The following is a 14,245-nucleotide window of genomic DNA, read 5'->3' on the forward strand; positions in this document are numbered from 1 at the left end:
GGGGGCGCGAGACCTGCAGGTCCGTGCAAAGCGCGTGGTGAGACCCGCACGTCCGTGCAATGCGCGGGGGTGGGGGTGTGAGACCCGCACGTCCGTGCAACGCGGGGGGGGGGGGCGCGAGACCTGCACATCCGTGCAATGCGGGGGGAGGGGGCGCGAGACCCGCACGTCCGTGCAATGCGGGGGAGGGCGCGAGACCTGCAGGTCCGTGCAATGCGGGGGGGGGCGCGAGACCTGCAGGTCCGTGCATAGCGCGTGGTGAGACCCGCACGTCCGTGCAATGCGGGGGAGGGCGCGAGACCTGCAGGTCCGTGCAATGCGGGGGGGGGCGCGAGACCTGCAGGTCCGTGCATAGCGCGTGGTGAGACCCGCACGTCCGTGCAATGCGGGGGGGGGGCGCGAGACGTGCACGTCTGTGCAATGCGCGGGGGTGGGGGGGTGAGACCCGCACGGTCACGGGGAGAACGTGGGCGGGATCTGAACGCCGATCGCTGGCGCTGTAACAGCGTTGCGCCAACCACGGCGATGCCGCGCCGGCCAAATTGCGCGTCCTTTTTGTGCCGCAGTTACACGGTGCAGTCCAGTGCCGTGTTGCCGTGGCTGGTGTGACTCGGACACCGCAGTGTGATCCACGGTCTCCATCTACAGGCCACGCGAGGAAACTCCCTGAAACACGGTTCAATCAGGTGGAGAATTGTGTTGTTTTGTCGCATCAGTACAGAAAACAAAATCTATAAATTACAATAAGAAACATATATAATTAAATTAAATAAGTAATGCAAAAGAGAGACAAAAATAGTGAGGTAGTGTTGGTGGGTTCACTGTCCATTCAGGAATCGGATGGCCGAGGGGAAGAAGCTGTTCCTGAATCTCTGAGTGTCTGTCTTCAGGATGGTAACAGCGAGCAGAGGACACGTCCCGGGTAGTGTAGGTCGTCAGAGATGGATGTCGTCTTTCCGAGGCATCGCATGGTGGAGAAGCTGAGTTTAAAACCTCCTGCAGTTTTTCCGATGCTGTGCAGTGGCCCCTCCAGACAAGGCAGTGTCTGAACGCTCTCCACGGTACATTACTAGAAAGCTGCCGGGGTCTTCGGTGACGAACCAAATCTCCTCAAACTCTAATGAAATATAGCCCACGCCATGCCTTCTTAGTGATGGCTTCAACATGTCGGGCCCAGGACAGACCTCAGAGATGCTGACACATCAGAATGGAAACTGCTCGCTTTCCACTGCAGGCCCCTTGATAGGGTTAGCGTGTGTTCCTCCAACCTCCCCTACCTGAACTCCACAATCCATTCCTCAACTCCGCAATCCATTCCTCAACTCCACAATCCCTTCCTCAACTCCACAATCCATTCCTCAACTCCACAATCCATTCCTCAACTCCACAATCCATTCCTGAACTCCACAATCCACTCCTCAACTCCACAATCCATTCCTCAACTCCACAATCCCTTCCTCAACTCCACAATCCATTCCTGAACTCCACAATCCACTCCTCAACTCCACAATCCATTCCTCAACTCCACAATCCCTTCCTCAACTCCACAATCCATTCCTGAACTCCACAATCCCTCCCTGTGTCTGAATGACACCAACAATCTGTTCATGTGCCCTCTCCCCCTCCCCATCCACAGCATCCTGGGGTCTGAAGGATTAAACTGATACTGACTCACCCGGTGGAACACAGCGGTCAGAGTCTGCCATTCGTACTCAAACCCAGCACCACGTTCATCGTTCAGAGAAGCATCAGCGATGGGCTGAGGCCGGACCTTGGAGAAATTGCTGTGGATCTGTGGAAAATGTTATTCCCTTAAAGCAGAGGGACATGTTCCTACTTTATCCCAGAAAGCAGGGGGATATATTCCTACTTTATCCTGTAAAGCAGAGGGATACATCCCTATATCATTCCCGGAAAGCGGAGGGGCCACAGGAAAGCTGATCCATCTGTGGCGTTTAACAACAGTCTCAAACTCTAAGGAGGAGCTGTTACTGGGCTCAGCAGTGGGAGCATTTGGGAAACTCAAGTTGAAAGTAAATGTATTATCTATGTATCTATATACCGCTGTATACAAACCTGGGATTCATTTTCTTGTGAGTATTCACAATAAATACACAGAAACACAACAGAATCAATAAAAGATCGCACACACCAAGACAAACAACCAGCCAGCGTGCAAAAGACAATCTACTGTGCAAATATAAAAAAGAAAGATAATGGTCATAATAAATAAGCAATAAATATTGACAACACGAGTTGTAGAGTTTTTGAAAGTGAGTCTATAGAATGTGGCAACACACATCAAGGTTGCTGGTGAACGCAGCAGGCCAGGCAGCATCTCTAGGAAGAGGTGCAGTCGACGTTTCGGGCTGAGACCCTTCATCAGGACTAACTGAATGAACAGATAGTAAGAGATTTGAAAGTGGGAGGGGGAGATCTGAAATGATAGGAGAAGACAGGAGGGGGAGGGATGGAGCCAAGAGCTGGACAGGTGATTGGCAAAAGGGATATGAGAGGATCATGGGACAGGAGGCCCAGGGAGAAAGAAAAGTCGGGGGGGGGGGACCCAGAGGATTGGCAAGGTGTATAGTGAGAGGGACAGTGGGAGAAAAAGGGAGGGAGAAAATAAATATATATAATAATAATAATAAATAAATAATGGATAGGGTACGAAGAGGAGGTGGGGCATTAGCGGAAGTTAGAGAAGTCAATGTTCATGCCATCAGGTTGGAGGCTACCCAGACGGAATATAAGGTGTTGTTCCTCCAACCTGAGTGTGGCTTCATCTTTACAGTAGAGGAGGCCGTGGATAGACATGTCAGAATGGGAATGGGATGTGGAATTAAAATGTGTGGCCACTGGGAGATCCTGCTTTCTCTGGCGGACAGAGCGTAGGTGTTCAGTGAAATGGTCTCCCAGCCTGTGTCGGGTCTCGCCAATATATAAAAGGCCACATTGGGAGCACCGGACGCAGTGTATCAGCCCAGCCAACTCACAGGTGAAGTGTCGCCTCACCTGGAAGGACTGTCTGGGGCCCTGAATGGTGGTAAGGGAGGAAGTGTAAGGGCATGTGTAGCACTTGTTCCGCTTACAAGGATAAGTGCCAGGAGGGAGATCAGTGGGGAGGGATGGAGGGGACGAATGGACAAGGGAGTCGTGTAGGGAGCGATCCCTGCAGAATGCAGAGAGCGGGAGGGAGGGAAAGATGTGCTTAGTGGTGGGATCCCGTTGGAGGTGGCAGAAGTTACGGAGAATAATATGTTGGACCCGGAGGCTGGTGGGGTGGTAGGTGAGGACAAGGGGAACCCTATTCCTAGTGGGGTGGTGGGAGGATGGAGTGAGAGCAGATGTGCTTGAAATGGGGGAGATGCGTTTGAGAGCAGAGTTGATAGTGGAGGAAGGGAAGCCCCTTTCTTTAAAAAAGGAGGACATCTCCTTCGTCCTGGAATGAAAAGACTCAGGATGTGGTGAAGAGAAGTTTAGATAGGTAACTGGATGGGATGGAATTGAAGAGAAGTTTAGATATGTACACAGGTGGGAGAGGAATGGGAAGCTCTAGTCTATGGGCTTTGATGGGTCTACCCAGAGTAACAGTTCGACAGAGACTGGATGGACCGAATGGCCTGCTTCAGTTCTGTGGTGCTCTGTGACTCTATGACCAGATGGAGGGAGGGGTGCTGTTGCTCATGGTGATGGTACAGGAGACCCCGGACTGATAGGTCAGAGTCAGACGAGGAATTACAGTGACAGGCCCCGGATGGCCTGTGAAATGTGCCCAGGTCCCGGGTCCCGGGTCCTTCCTGTCATGTTCTATCAATGGGCAATGAAGCTCCTGAGCTGGACAGCACTGCCCGCAGTTCCAGGTCCCCAGCTTTAGGGAACTTGTGAAGAGCTGCAGAAGAGATGTAGTGGGATAGTCCTGACGTGGACACAGATCAGAGAAGATGGATGGTTCGCCTAGGAACAGGGGAAGTTGTAAAAGAAATACAACAGTTTCAAATATAGAGAAGCAGAGCAGAGTTCAGGTCAAAGCCCTCGAAACTCCAGTTAGGCCTCATCTGGAGTAATGCTTACAGATCTGGTCAGCCCATTCTGGGAAGGGTATCAAGGTTTAAGAGACGGTGCAGAAGAGGTCACCAGGATGTGGCCTGGATTAGAAGGCACGAGCTGTAATGAGCAGTTGGACAAACTTTCTCTGGAGTGACGGAGGCTGAGGGAGATCTGATTGAGGTTTACAAGATTATGAGAGGCACAGACAGAACAGACAAAAACTAATATGTTCCATGAGTTGAAATGTCTAATACCAGAGGACATGCATTTAAGGTGAGAGGGGGTCATTTCAGATGTGAGGGCAAGTTTGTTTAAAAACGCAGAGTGTGGTGAGGGCTTGGGGTGGTGGTCGACACAGATACATAAGAGACTTATAAGAGACGTTGAGATTGGCACGAATGTGAGGAAAATGGAAGGGTGTGTAGGCAGAAGCAGTTAGTTTAGTTGGGTATTTGATTACTAATTTAATAGATTCAATGCAACTTTGTGGGCCGAAGGGCTGTACTGCTCTATGTTGTGAAGGAATCTGATGCAGGTGCTCTGGGTGGATGAAGGTGTTCCCACGTGTGGACGGGTTAGGAGACCTCGTCCATTCATTTACTTTGCCTTCATTCAGAGGAACCAGTTGCCAGAGGAAGTAGTCAAGGTGGGTACAATTGCAATATTAAAGAGGCATTTGCATAGTCATAATCATAGTCAGACTTTATTGATCCCGCGGGAAATTGGTTTTCGTTACAGTTGCATCATAAATAATTAAATAGTAATAAAACCATAAATAATTAAATAGTAATATGTAAATTATGCCAGGAAATAAGTCCAGGACCAGCCTATTGGCTCAGGGTGTCTGACCCTCCAAGGGAGGAGTTGTAAAGTTTGATGGCCACAGGCAGGAATGACTTCCTATGACGCTCTGTGCTGCATCTCGGTGGAATGAGTCTCTGGCTGAATGTACTCCTGTGCCCAACCAGTACATTATGTAGTGGATGGAAGACATTGTCCAAGATGGCATGCAACTTGGACAGCATCCTCTTTTCAGACACCACTGTCAGAGAATCCAGTTCCATCCTCACAACATCACTGGCCTTTCGAATGAGTTTGTTGATTCTGTTGGTGTCTGCTACCCTCAGCCTGCTGCCCCAGCACACAACAGCAAACATGATCGCACTGGCCCCCACAGACTCGTAGAACATTCTCAGCATCGTCCGGCAGATGTTAAAGGGCCTCAGTCTCCTCAGGAAATAGAGACGGCTCTGACCCTTCTTGTAGACAGCCTCAGTGTTCTTTGACTAGTCCAGTTTATTGTCAATTCGTATCCCCAGGTATTTGTAATCCTCCACCATGTCCACACTGACCCCTTGGATGGAAACAGGGGTCACCGGTACCTTAGCTCTCCTCAGGTCTACCACCAGCTCCTTAGTCTTTTTCACATTAAGCTGCAGATAATTCTGCTCACACCATGTGACAAAGTTTCCTACCGTAGCCCTGTACTCAGCTTCATCTCCCTTGCTGATGCATCCAACTATGGCAGAGTCATCAGAAAACTTAGTACATAGAAGCGAGGGGCTTGAAGTGTTTTGGGTCAAATATGGGCAATTGGGAGGATATTGTAGTCAGCATTGACCATTGACCAGTTGGGCCGAAGGGCCTGTTTCCACTCTGTGGTTTTATAGCTGGGACAGGATGTGAAAAGGAAGGTTCTGCAGGCTGAGGGGGAAGCAACAACAAACACACACACACACACACACACGGCGCTGGAGAAACTCAGCGGGTCGAGCAGCGTCCATGGAGGGAGGAGGTCGCTGGGCGCTTTGGGGAGAGATTGCAGGAACGGCCTCCGATCGGTGGCGGCGCTGCAGCAGCCCGTCTCCTCTTGGTTCCAGTTCATCCTCCTCGTTCTTGGCGACCGGCGCGGCGTGATGTCGTCACCGGCTCCCGTTGGCGGAGCGGCCAATGAGTGAAGGGGCGGTAGATTTGAAATTGGTGGAACCGGAGCGAACGAGGAGACGGAGGTCGGGAGGTACGGCTGCCGGTCCCACTCCGCTCACAGCCGGCCCTCCGCCTGCTGACGGCGCTCCTCTCTCCCTCTCTCCCCTCCCCAGGCGAGGGGACCATGTTCGGCGAGCGGCAGTCGGTGAAGTCCTCGTCGGTGGAGAGTGATGACCAGCGGCCTAGCACCGTAGGTGACGGGAGACGGGGTTGGGGTCAAGGCCAGGGAAGTGGGTTGCTCTCGGGAGGTGATGATAATCTCCGGCGGTCCCAGCGCCCCCGTAGCGGGTCGCTACGCTCTCCCCGTGGCTGCTCGGGTTTCCTCCCACAGTCCAAAGGCGTTAGTTGGTCACTGTCAACTGTCCTGTGTGCATCCTGGGCTCCGGCGGTCTATTCCACGCTGCGTCTCTAAAGGAAAATCCATCCCCAGTCAGGGGCGAACTCGGTTCCACAACTCGACCGAGTGTGAAAGTGGGAAAGGGAGAGAGACTGTCTAGACTATGCAAAGAAATCGCGGTGTCCTGGCTGTGGGTTTCGCAAAAGGCTAGTTTGTCGATAGGTCAAGTAATGTAGTTGTTCACTTTGAGGGGTCTGGAGGCTGTGCTGTGTGTGGAATACAGATACATTTTGGAGGTGGTTCAGAGCAGATTTGTCACACTGTTACCTGGAATGCCATTAGCAGAGGAGATTTACCAGGATGCTGCCTGGATTAGAGAACGTGTCTTATGAGGACAGGTCGAGCGAGCCAGGGCTTTTCACCTGGGGTGAAGGCTGATGCGAGGTGACGTGACAGAGGTGTACAAGATGGTAAAAGTGGACAGCCAGAAACTTTTTCCCAGGGTTGAAATAGCCAATACGAGGGGTCATAATTTTAATGGGTTTGCTGGGAAGTGTAGTCAGAGGAGAGTTTTTTTACACAGAGTGGTGCGTGTGTGGAATGCACTGCCGGGGTGGTGTTGGAGGCAGATACTTTATGAATATTTAAGAGACTCTTAGGCACATAAGTGAAAGAAAGATTGTAGACTCTATGGGGAAAAAAGGATTAAATTAATCTTGGAGTAGATTTAAAACGATGTTGCAACGCCCTGGGTCAAAGGGTCTGAACTGTGCTGTTGTGTTAAAGGATGGACAGACTAGGCTTGTGTCTGCTGCAGTGAGAGGAGAAGATTGAAACAAAACATCCAGAGCAATTTTGACAGGGTTGATGTGAAGAGCATCACAGCTCTGAAATAGATCCTTCGGCCCATCTAGTCCATGCTGAACTGTTATTCTGCCTAGTCCCATTGACCTGCACCCTCCATACCCCTTCCATCCATGTACCTCTCCAAACCTCTCTTGAACTTTGCCATCAAGCCCACATTCACTATTTGTGCTGGCAGCTCGTTCCACACTCTCACCTCCCTCTGAGTGAAGAAATTCTCCTAAAACATTTCATTTTTTTTTTTTACCCTGAAGACATGACCTCGAGTTCTAGTCTCAGCAGTGGAACAAACCTGTTTGGATTCCTCAATCTTGTATACCTCAGTCGGATCTCCCCTCGTTCTCCTGTGCTCTAGGCAATAAAGTCCTAACCTGTTCAATCTTTCCCTGTAACTCAGGCCGTCACGTCACGCATCACAGCAACGGCACAGGAAAGGCCCTTCGACCCACAATGTGGTGCCATCCAATTAAATGAGCAATCAAATGGCCAGCAAGTTCCTTCTGCCTACACAAAGTCCCTATTCTTCCATTTTCCTCATATTCATGTGCCTATTTTAACCTCCCTAACATACAGAGCCTAGAAAAAGTACTCATCCCTCTTGGAAATTTTCATGTTTTATTGTTTTACAACATTGAATCACAGTGGATTTAATTTGCCTTTTTTTTTTGACGCTGATCAACAGGAAAAGACTCGTGTCAAAATGAAGAGATCTGTTTTCACTTGAATGTGGAAGTCTTTTTCTATTGATCAATGTAAAAACAGAAGGCAAATTGAATCCATCGTGATTCAATGTTGTCAAACAATAAAACATGAAAAATTCTGATGGAGGGGTGAATTTTTTTTCTAGTCCCTGATGTAGCTGCCTCTACCACCACCCCAGGCAGCACAGTTTAAGAATGAGGGGTAGACAATTTAGAACGGAGTTGAGGAAAAACTTTTTCACACAGAGGGTTGTGAATCTGTGGAATGCTCTGCCTCAGGATTCTCTGAATTCTTTCAAAAAAGAGTGAGATAGGGCTCTTAAAGATAGCGGAGTCAAGGGATATGGGGATAAGGCAGGAACAGGGCACTGATTGTGGATGATCAGCCATGATCACAGTGAATGGCGGTGCTGGCTCGAACGGCCGAATGGCCTACTCCTACACCTATTGTCTATTGTCTGTTCCAGGCCTCCACCATTCTCCGTGTAACAAACTTGCCCTACACGTCTCCTTTAAAATGACCCCCTCTCGCCTTAATGCATGCCCTCTGGTATTAGACATTTCAACCCTGGATAAAAGATGGTGTCTGTCTTCACTCTCTATGCCTCTCATAATCTTAAAAACCTTTAATAAGCTCCCTTGTAAACTTTCTCTCTACTTTTTCAATCTTATTTGCTGTTTCCTCTTGTGGAAGAACCTCAAAGTGGAGGGTCACTTTAAATGTTAGGGGGCGCCTGATGAGGTAGTTTCTTTCCTGCTGGGGTGTTCGAACTTTGGAACTGCCTTCCTCAAGGGGCAGTGGAGGCAGAGTCTTTGAGTGTTTCTCGGACGGAGGGAACTAGATTGATGAGCGGGGGTGACAGCCCCCCACCCCATTCTGATGTCCACCCGTCTATGGAGATTGACCAATTGACGCATCTTGGTGCAGGAGCTGACGGTCTCTTCCCCCGTTTAAGGCACGTATCAGAACCGCTGCATTCACAGTGCCAACAGCATTGTCAGAGACCTCTCCCCCCAGCCCCACACTCTCTCTGAATTATTGTCGTCAGAATGCCCTGCTGCCCCCCTTCACTCCCCAGCTCTCAGGCACACTCTCATCCTGCACTCGTCACTTTTCAACTTTTATTGCTGTTGTTTCACAAATTTACACAACTGCTTGTTTTATTATCATAGTGTCAGTAACATTATCCTCTCACACAGACGTGTACCTCACACTATGTCAACCTGTCAATCTTCAGGCCATGTCACTAAGAGACGTCTGCTAATATTCAGTGTCTGTGTGAATGTATGTACATACAGACAGTACATATCACAGCACACACAGTCACACGCATTCACGCACAGCCGCGCACTGATCTTTCGTTTAGCTCGATACATAACTGGAACGAGAAATTCTGGAGACACCCGTCAGGTTTGGCAGTGTGTGTGAGGAGAGAAACAGTTAACTCTTCGGTCTCCAGACGTTTGTCGGATCTGTTTGCCTGAATCTAATACTTGATGCCGATGAGGGGTCTTGATCTGAATTGCTGACTGTCTCTTCACCCCCTAGTGGATGCTGCCTGACCTGCTGAGCTCCCTGCAGTGCCCTGTGTCCTGTCCGTTTGACGCTGACTGTTCCCTTGTCTTCCCCCGCAGCCGAGCAGGACCCTGCAGTGCCCTGTGTCCTGTCCGTTTGACGCTGACTGTTCCCTTGTCTTCCCCCGCAGCCGAGCAGGACCCTGCAGTGCCCTGTGTCCTGTCCGTTTGACGCTGACTGTTCCCTTGTCTTCCCCCGCAGCCGAGCAGGACCCTGCAGTGCCCTGTGTCCTGTCCGTTTGACGCTGACTGTTCCCTTGTCTTCCCCCGCAGCCCAGCAGGACCCTGCAGTGCCCTGTGTCCTGTCCGTTTGACGCTGACTGTTCCCTTGTCTTCCCCCGCAGCCGAGCAGGACCCTGCAGTGCCCTGTGTCCTGTCCGTTTGACGCTGACTGTTCCCTTGTCTTCCCCCGCAGCCCAGCAGGACCCTGCAGTGCCCTGTGTCCTGTCCGTTTGACGCTGACTGTTCCCTTGTCTTCCCCCGCAGCCCAGCAGGACCCTGCAGTGCCCTGTGTCCTGTCCGTTTGACGCTGACTGTTCCCTTGTCTTCCCCCGCAGCCGAGCAGGACCCTGCAGTGCCCTGTGTCCTGTCCGTTTGACGCTGACTGTTCCCTTGTCTTCCCCCGCAGCCCAGCAGGACCCTGCAGTGCCCTGTGTCCTGTCCGTTTGACGCTGACTGTTCCCTTGTCTTCCCCCGCAGCCCAGCAGGACCCTGCAGTGCCCTGTGTCCTGTCCGTTTGACGCTGACTGTTCCCTTGTCTTCCCCCGCAGCCGAGCAGGACCCTGCGGTGCCCTGTGTCCTGTCCGTTTGACGCTGACTGTTCCCTTGTCTTCCCCCGCAGCCGAGCAGGACCCTGCAGTGCCCTGTGTCCTGTCCGTTTGACGCTGACTGTTCCCTTGTCTTCCCCCGCAGCCGAGCAGGACCCTGCAGTGCCCTGTGTCCTGTCCGTTTGACGCTGACTGTTCCCTTGTCTTCCCCCGCAGCCGAGCAGGACCCTGCAGTGCCCTGTGTCCTGTCCGTTTGACGCTGACTGTTCCCTTGTCTTCCCCCGCAGCCGAGCAGGAAATGCGGCCGGGTCCCGTTGCAGGAGTTGGCGCCGCAGTGCAGTGCTCAGCGAGACGTGCGGAGCTGCAGCCGAGCGGCCAGCGGCCTGACCCCGCTGCTGCGCGGGCTGCGCCTGGAGGTGAGTACGTGAGAGTGGTACTGCGCACTGCGCGCTTCCAGTTCAGCCACGTTACTGCACACGCGCACAGCTCCGCCTCGCCCGGTGGCTGTGAAAACCCCCATCTCTGCCTTTCCCTGCAACTTGCTGCCTGGCCTTATTCCAACGCTTGCCCCCTGCCCACTAGCTCCTCCACTCCCAGTACCCTTCAGCTTTTCCAGAAACCTCTGACTGCATCCAAATTCTTCTTTGTTCTCCACCAGATCCCAGTGAAGAACATAGAACAGTACAGGCCCTTCAGCCCAAAATGTAATGCCAATCTTTTAATCTGCTCTAAAGACAATCTAACCCTTCCTTCCATTTTTCTATCATCCGTGCCTATGCAAGAGTCTCTCAGATGTCCCTCATGAATCTGGCTGTACCACCACCCCAGCAGCAAATTCCACACACACACCCACTGCCATCTGTGTGAGCGGGGGAGCCCAAACAAACCTACCTCGGACATCTCTCCCACCCACCCCCCCATACTTTCATCCAATTAGCTTAAATTCATCCCCTCCTATTTGCCACCTCTACCCGGGGGAAAAGTCTCTGACTGTCCACTCTGCCTGTGCCTCTTATCATCTTGTACACCTCTATCAAAATCACCTCTCATCCTGCTATATTCTACAGAGAAAAGCCTTCATTCACACAACCTGTCCTCATAAGACACGCTCTCAAATCCAGGCAGCATCCTGGTAAATCTCCTGTGCAACCTCTCACATCCTTCCTACGATGAGGTGGGCAGAAATGAGCACGACATTCCCAGCGAGGTCTAACCAGGATTTTATAGAGCTGCAGTGTTGTCTCATGATTCTTGAACTCAATCCCCACTAATAAAGGTCAACACACCATATGCCTTCTTAACTACAGTATGAATGCAGTTTCCACCTCCGAGTTGAAATGAAAATGTCTGTAAAGATTAAAGATTATTTTTATTTTTGACATGTACATTGAAACATACAATGAAATGCATCGTTTGCCTGACTGACCTACGCAGTTTCAGAATGTGCTGGGGGCAGCCACATTCCACTACCAATATAGCACGCCCACGTTCACCCACCCTAACCGGCAGGTCTTTGGACTGTGGGAGGAAACTGGAGCACCCGGAGGAAACCCACGCAGTCACGGGGAGGGCTGCCTCCTCGTTGCATCTAGCTGGTGCGTTGCTGACTTTGTGGTCTCGGTATGTTTCTCTCCTGAGACTGTGTTTGCTCTTTGCAGGAGGGTTTCCTACCCGTCTCGAGGCTGGTTTACGAGGACCTCTGCAGGAATATCTTTGTGGAGGAGGAGGAGGAAGTGGTCTGTACTCCCTGGGTATGGGACCGGCTCCCTTTGGTGCCCCCGACAGCTGGGGGCTTCAGTGACACGAGCTCACTACCCACTGGGACTCCTGAACCCACAGCCAGCGAAGGCCCCTCGTCCCCGCAGGTAAACCACGGCGACCTGCCTCGGGGAACGTGCAGCAACGCTGTCCGGACGGTCGTTACTGAGACACGGGAGGATCCAGAGCCGTCAGTCATTGTGGCTGGATCTGTGGAGCTGGGGCAGCAGGGACCAGAGACAGCAGTCACTGTCGCGGCTGGACTGAAGGCAGGGTCCCCCGCGATCCCAGCTGGTGGGGCAAGCTTGCTGCCGTCTGGCCCCGGGCCCGAGCCTGTCTGTGACGGTACCGAGGAGGCGTCACTCGAGCCTCTGGTCCTACGCCCACCCAATCATCCAGCCCTACCCTCCCGCTCGGAGTCTGTGAGAGTGAGGGGAGATGGAGAGGCGTCACCTGCCAGCAAAGAGGGGGTGAGGTTAGGAAAAAGGAAGAGGCTTTGCACAGCCAGAGAAGGGGAGGGGTTGAATGCCGATGACGGGGGGCAGTGTGTTCCGCTGCCCACGGGGGGAGAGCAGCTGCCAATAGCAGGAGAGTGGGAGCAGCCAAGAATGTCAGACCAGGAGGCAGGAGTCCCGTCTGGGGACAGGGCAGCGTGGCCCCAGGACGAGGCTCGAGCAGAGATACAGGGGAACCCAGAAGCAATCCTTGCTGTACACACTGGAGCAGACTCCCCTCCTCTCTGTGTCTCGAGTCCCAGTGACCTGGAGCAGCCCCGTACAGAGAGACGGCGGCAGCCGGCATTGGCACTGGCGCCTGTCGAGGGCAGGGTACCGGTGCTGGCCGACGAATGCGAGGAGCAGCTGGGTAGGGCACAGGCTGAGGAGGAAGGTGAGGGGCAGGTGCTGGAGATTGAGGATGATGAGAGGAGGGCAGAGGACGAGGCCAAGGGGCTGGAGAAGGAAGAGGGGAGGATGGAGGAGGGTGAGGCACAGGTAGAGGCTGGCACAGGGAGGGTGTTGGATGAGGGCTCAGTGCAGACCGAGGAAGTGGAGGAGCAGAAGACGGAGACGGGCACAGTGCAGACTGAGGAGGTGCAGAGGGGCACAGTGCAGACAGAGGAGGTGCAGAGGGGCACAGTGCAGACAGAGGAGGTGCAGAGGGGCACAGTGCAGACAGAGGAGGTGGAGATGGGCACAGTGCAGACAGAGGAGGTGCAGAGGGGCACAGTGCAGACAGAGGAGGTGCAGAGGGGCACAGTGCAGACAGAGGAGGTGGAGACGGGCACAGTGCAGACAGAGGAGGTGGAGACGGGCACAGTGCAGACTGAGGAGGTGAAGGAGCGGGCCGAGCCCGCGGTGGAGGTGCAGACCGAGGAGGCCGTGGATTGGGCGGAGCTGGGCACGAGCCCGTTGCCAGCCCCTGCGTCCTGCGCGCTGACCTGTCTGATCCACCCAGCCAGCGCTCGGACACCCGCGGACACCTGGAAGCTGCTGGCGGCACAGCTCGGCACCAGGAGGGTCACCTGCCGAGACGTCAGCACAGGGATTACTCCCCTGGGGTCGCACTGCGTCGCCACTTGTATGACCCCCGTCAGCCTGGCGGACAGCGATGTCAACACCTCCGCGGTGGAGGATTCCAGGGGGAGCACGACGGACAGCGCGGTGCTGACGGACTCTCTGCTCTGGAAGTAAGTTGGGGATCGTTGGGTGGGCAGTACCCACCCAGAGACCGAATCCGGCGGCCAAGCGGGGCAAGTGTTGGTGTCGCTGCTCGACTCTGCTTCCCTCTCACTCTCACCGTCTCACAGCCCCACTGAGACGAGGCCAATTCCCCGCCAAGACACCCAGTTGTATTAAGAAACGCACTCAACATGCTGGAGGAGCTCAGCAGGTCAGGCAGCGTCTATGGGGGCAAAAAAACTGTTGATGTTTTGGGCTGAGATAGTCCGGGTTCTGATGCAGGGTCTCAGCCTGGAACAGTGGCTGATAATTACCCTCTTGTAGGTGCTGCCTGACCTGCTGAGTTCCTCCAACGTCTGGTGTGTGTTGTCCTGGAATTCCAGCATCAGCTGAATCTCTTGTGTTACCTCTGCCCGCTGCTGAGGGGAGAGGCAGCCCCTCTTCCTGCCCTCCCCGGGGCAGTAATACTGATCCCACAGGAGATATCCGCGGTGCACCTCAAAGTCACCCTCAGCTGGTCCTCCTCCC

The 14,245-nt window shown here is 53.1% G+C and overlaps 1 protein-coding gene across 1 annotated transcript in view; it reads left to right on the forward strand.

The window, feature by feature from the left end:
- Positions 1 to 6,036: 6,036 nt before the first annotated feature.
- Positions 6,037 to 14,245, forward strand: part of LOC140187466 (uncharacterized) — a 52,757-nt gene continuing 44,548 nt past the window's right edge. The window contains exons 1-3 of the mRNA XM_072242783.1: positions 6,037 to 6,226; positions 10,568 to 10,696; positions 11,939 to 13,725. Coding sequence (XP_072098884.1) covers positions 6,161 to 6,226; positions 10,568 to 10,696; positions 11,939 to 13,725 — 1,982 coding nt within the window. The 5' untranslated portion in view covers positions 6,037 to 6,160. The remainder of the gene's footprint in view (positions 6,227 to 10,567; positions 10,697 to 11,938; positions 13,726 to 14,245) is intronic.

The sequence above is a fragment of the Mobula birostris genome, chromosome 25 (assembly GCF_030028105.1).
Source record: "Mobula birostris isolate sMobBir1 chromosome 25, sMobBir1.hap1, whole genome shotgun sequence".
In the NCBI taxonomy this organism is placed as follows: Eukaryota; Metazoa; Chordata; class Chondrichthyes; order Myliobatiformes; family Myliobatidae; genus Mobula; species Mobula birostris.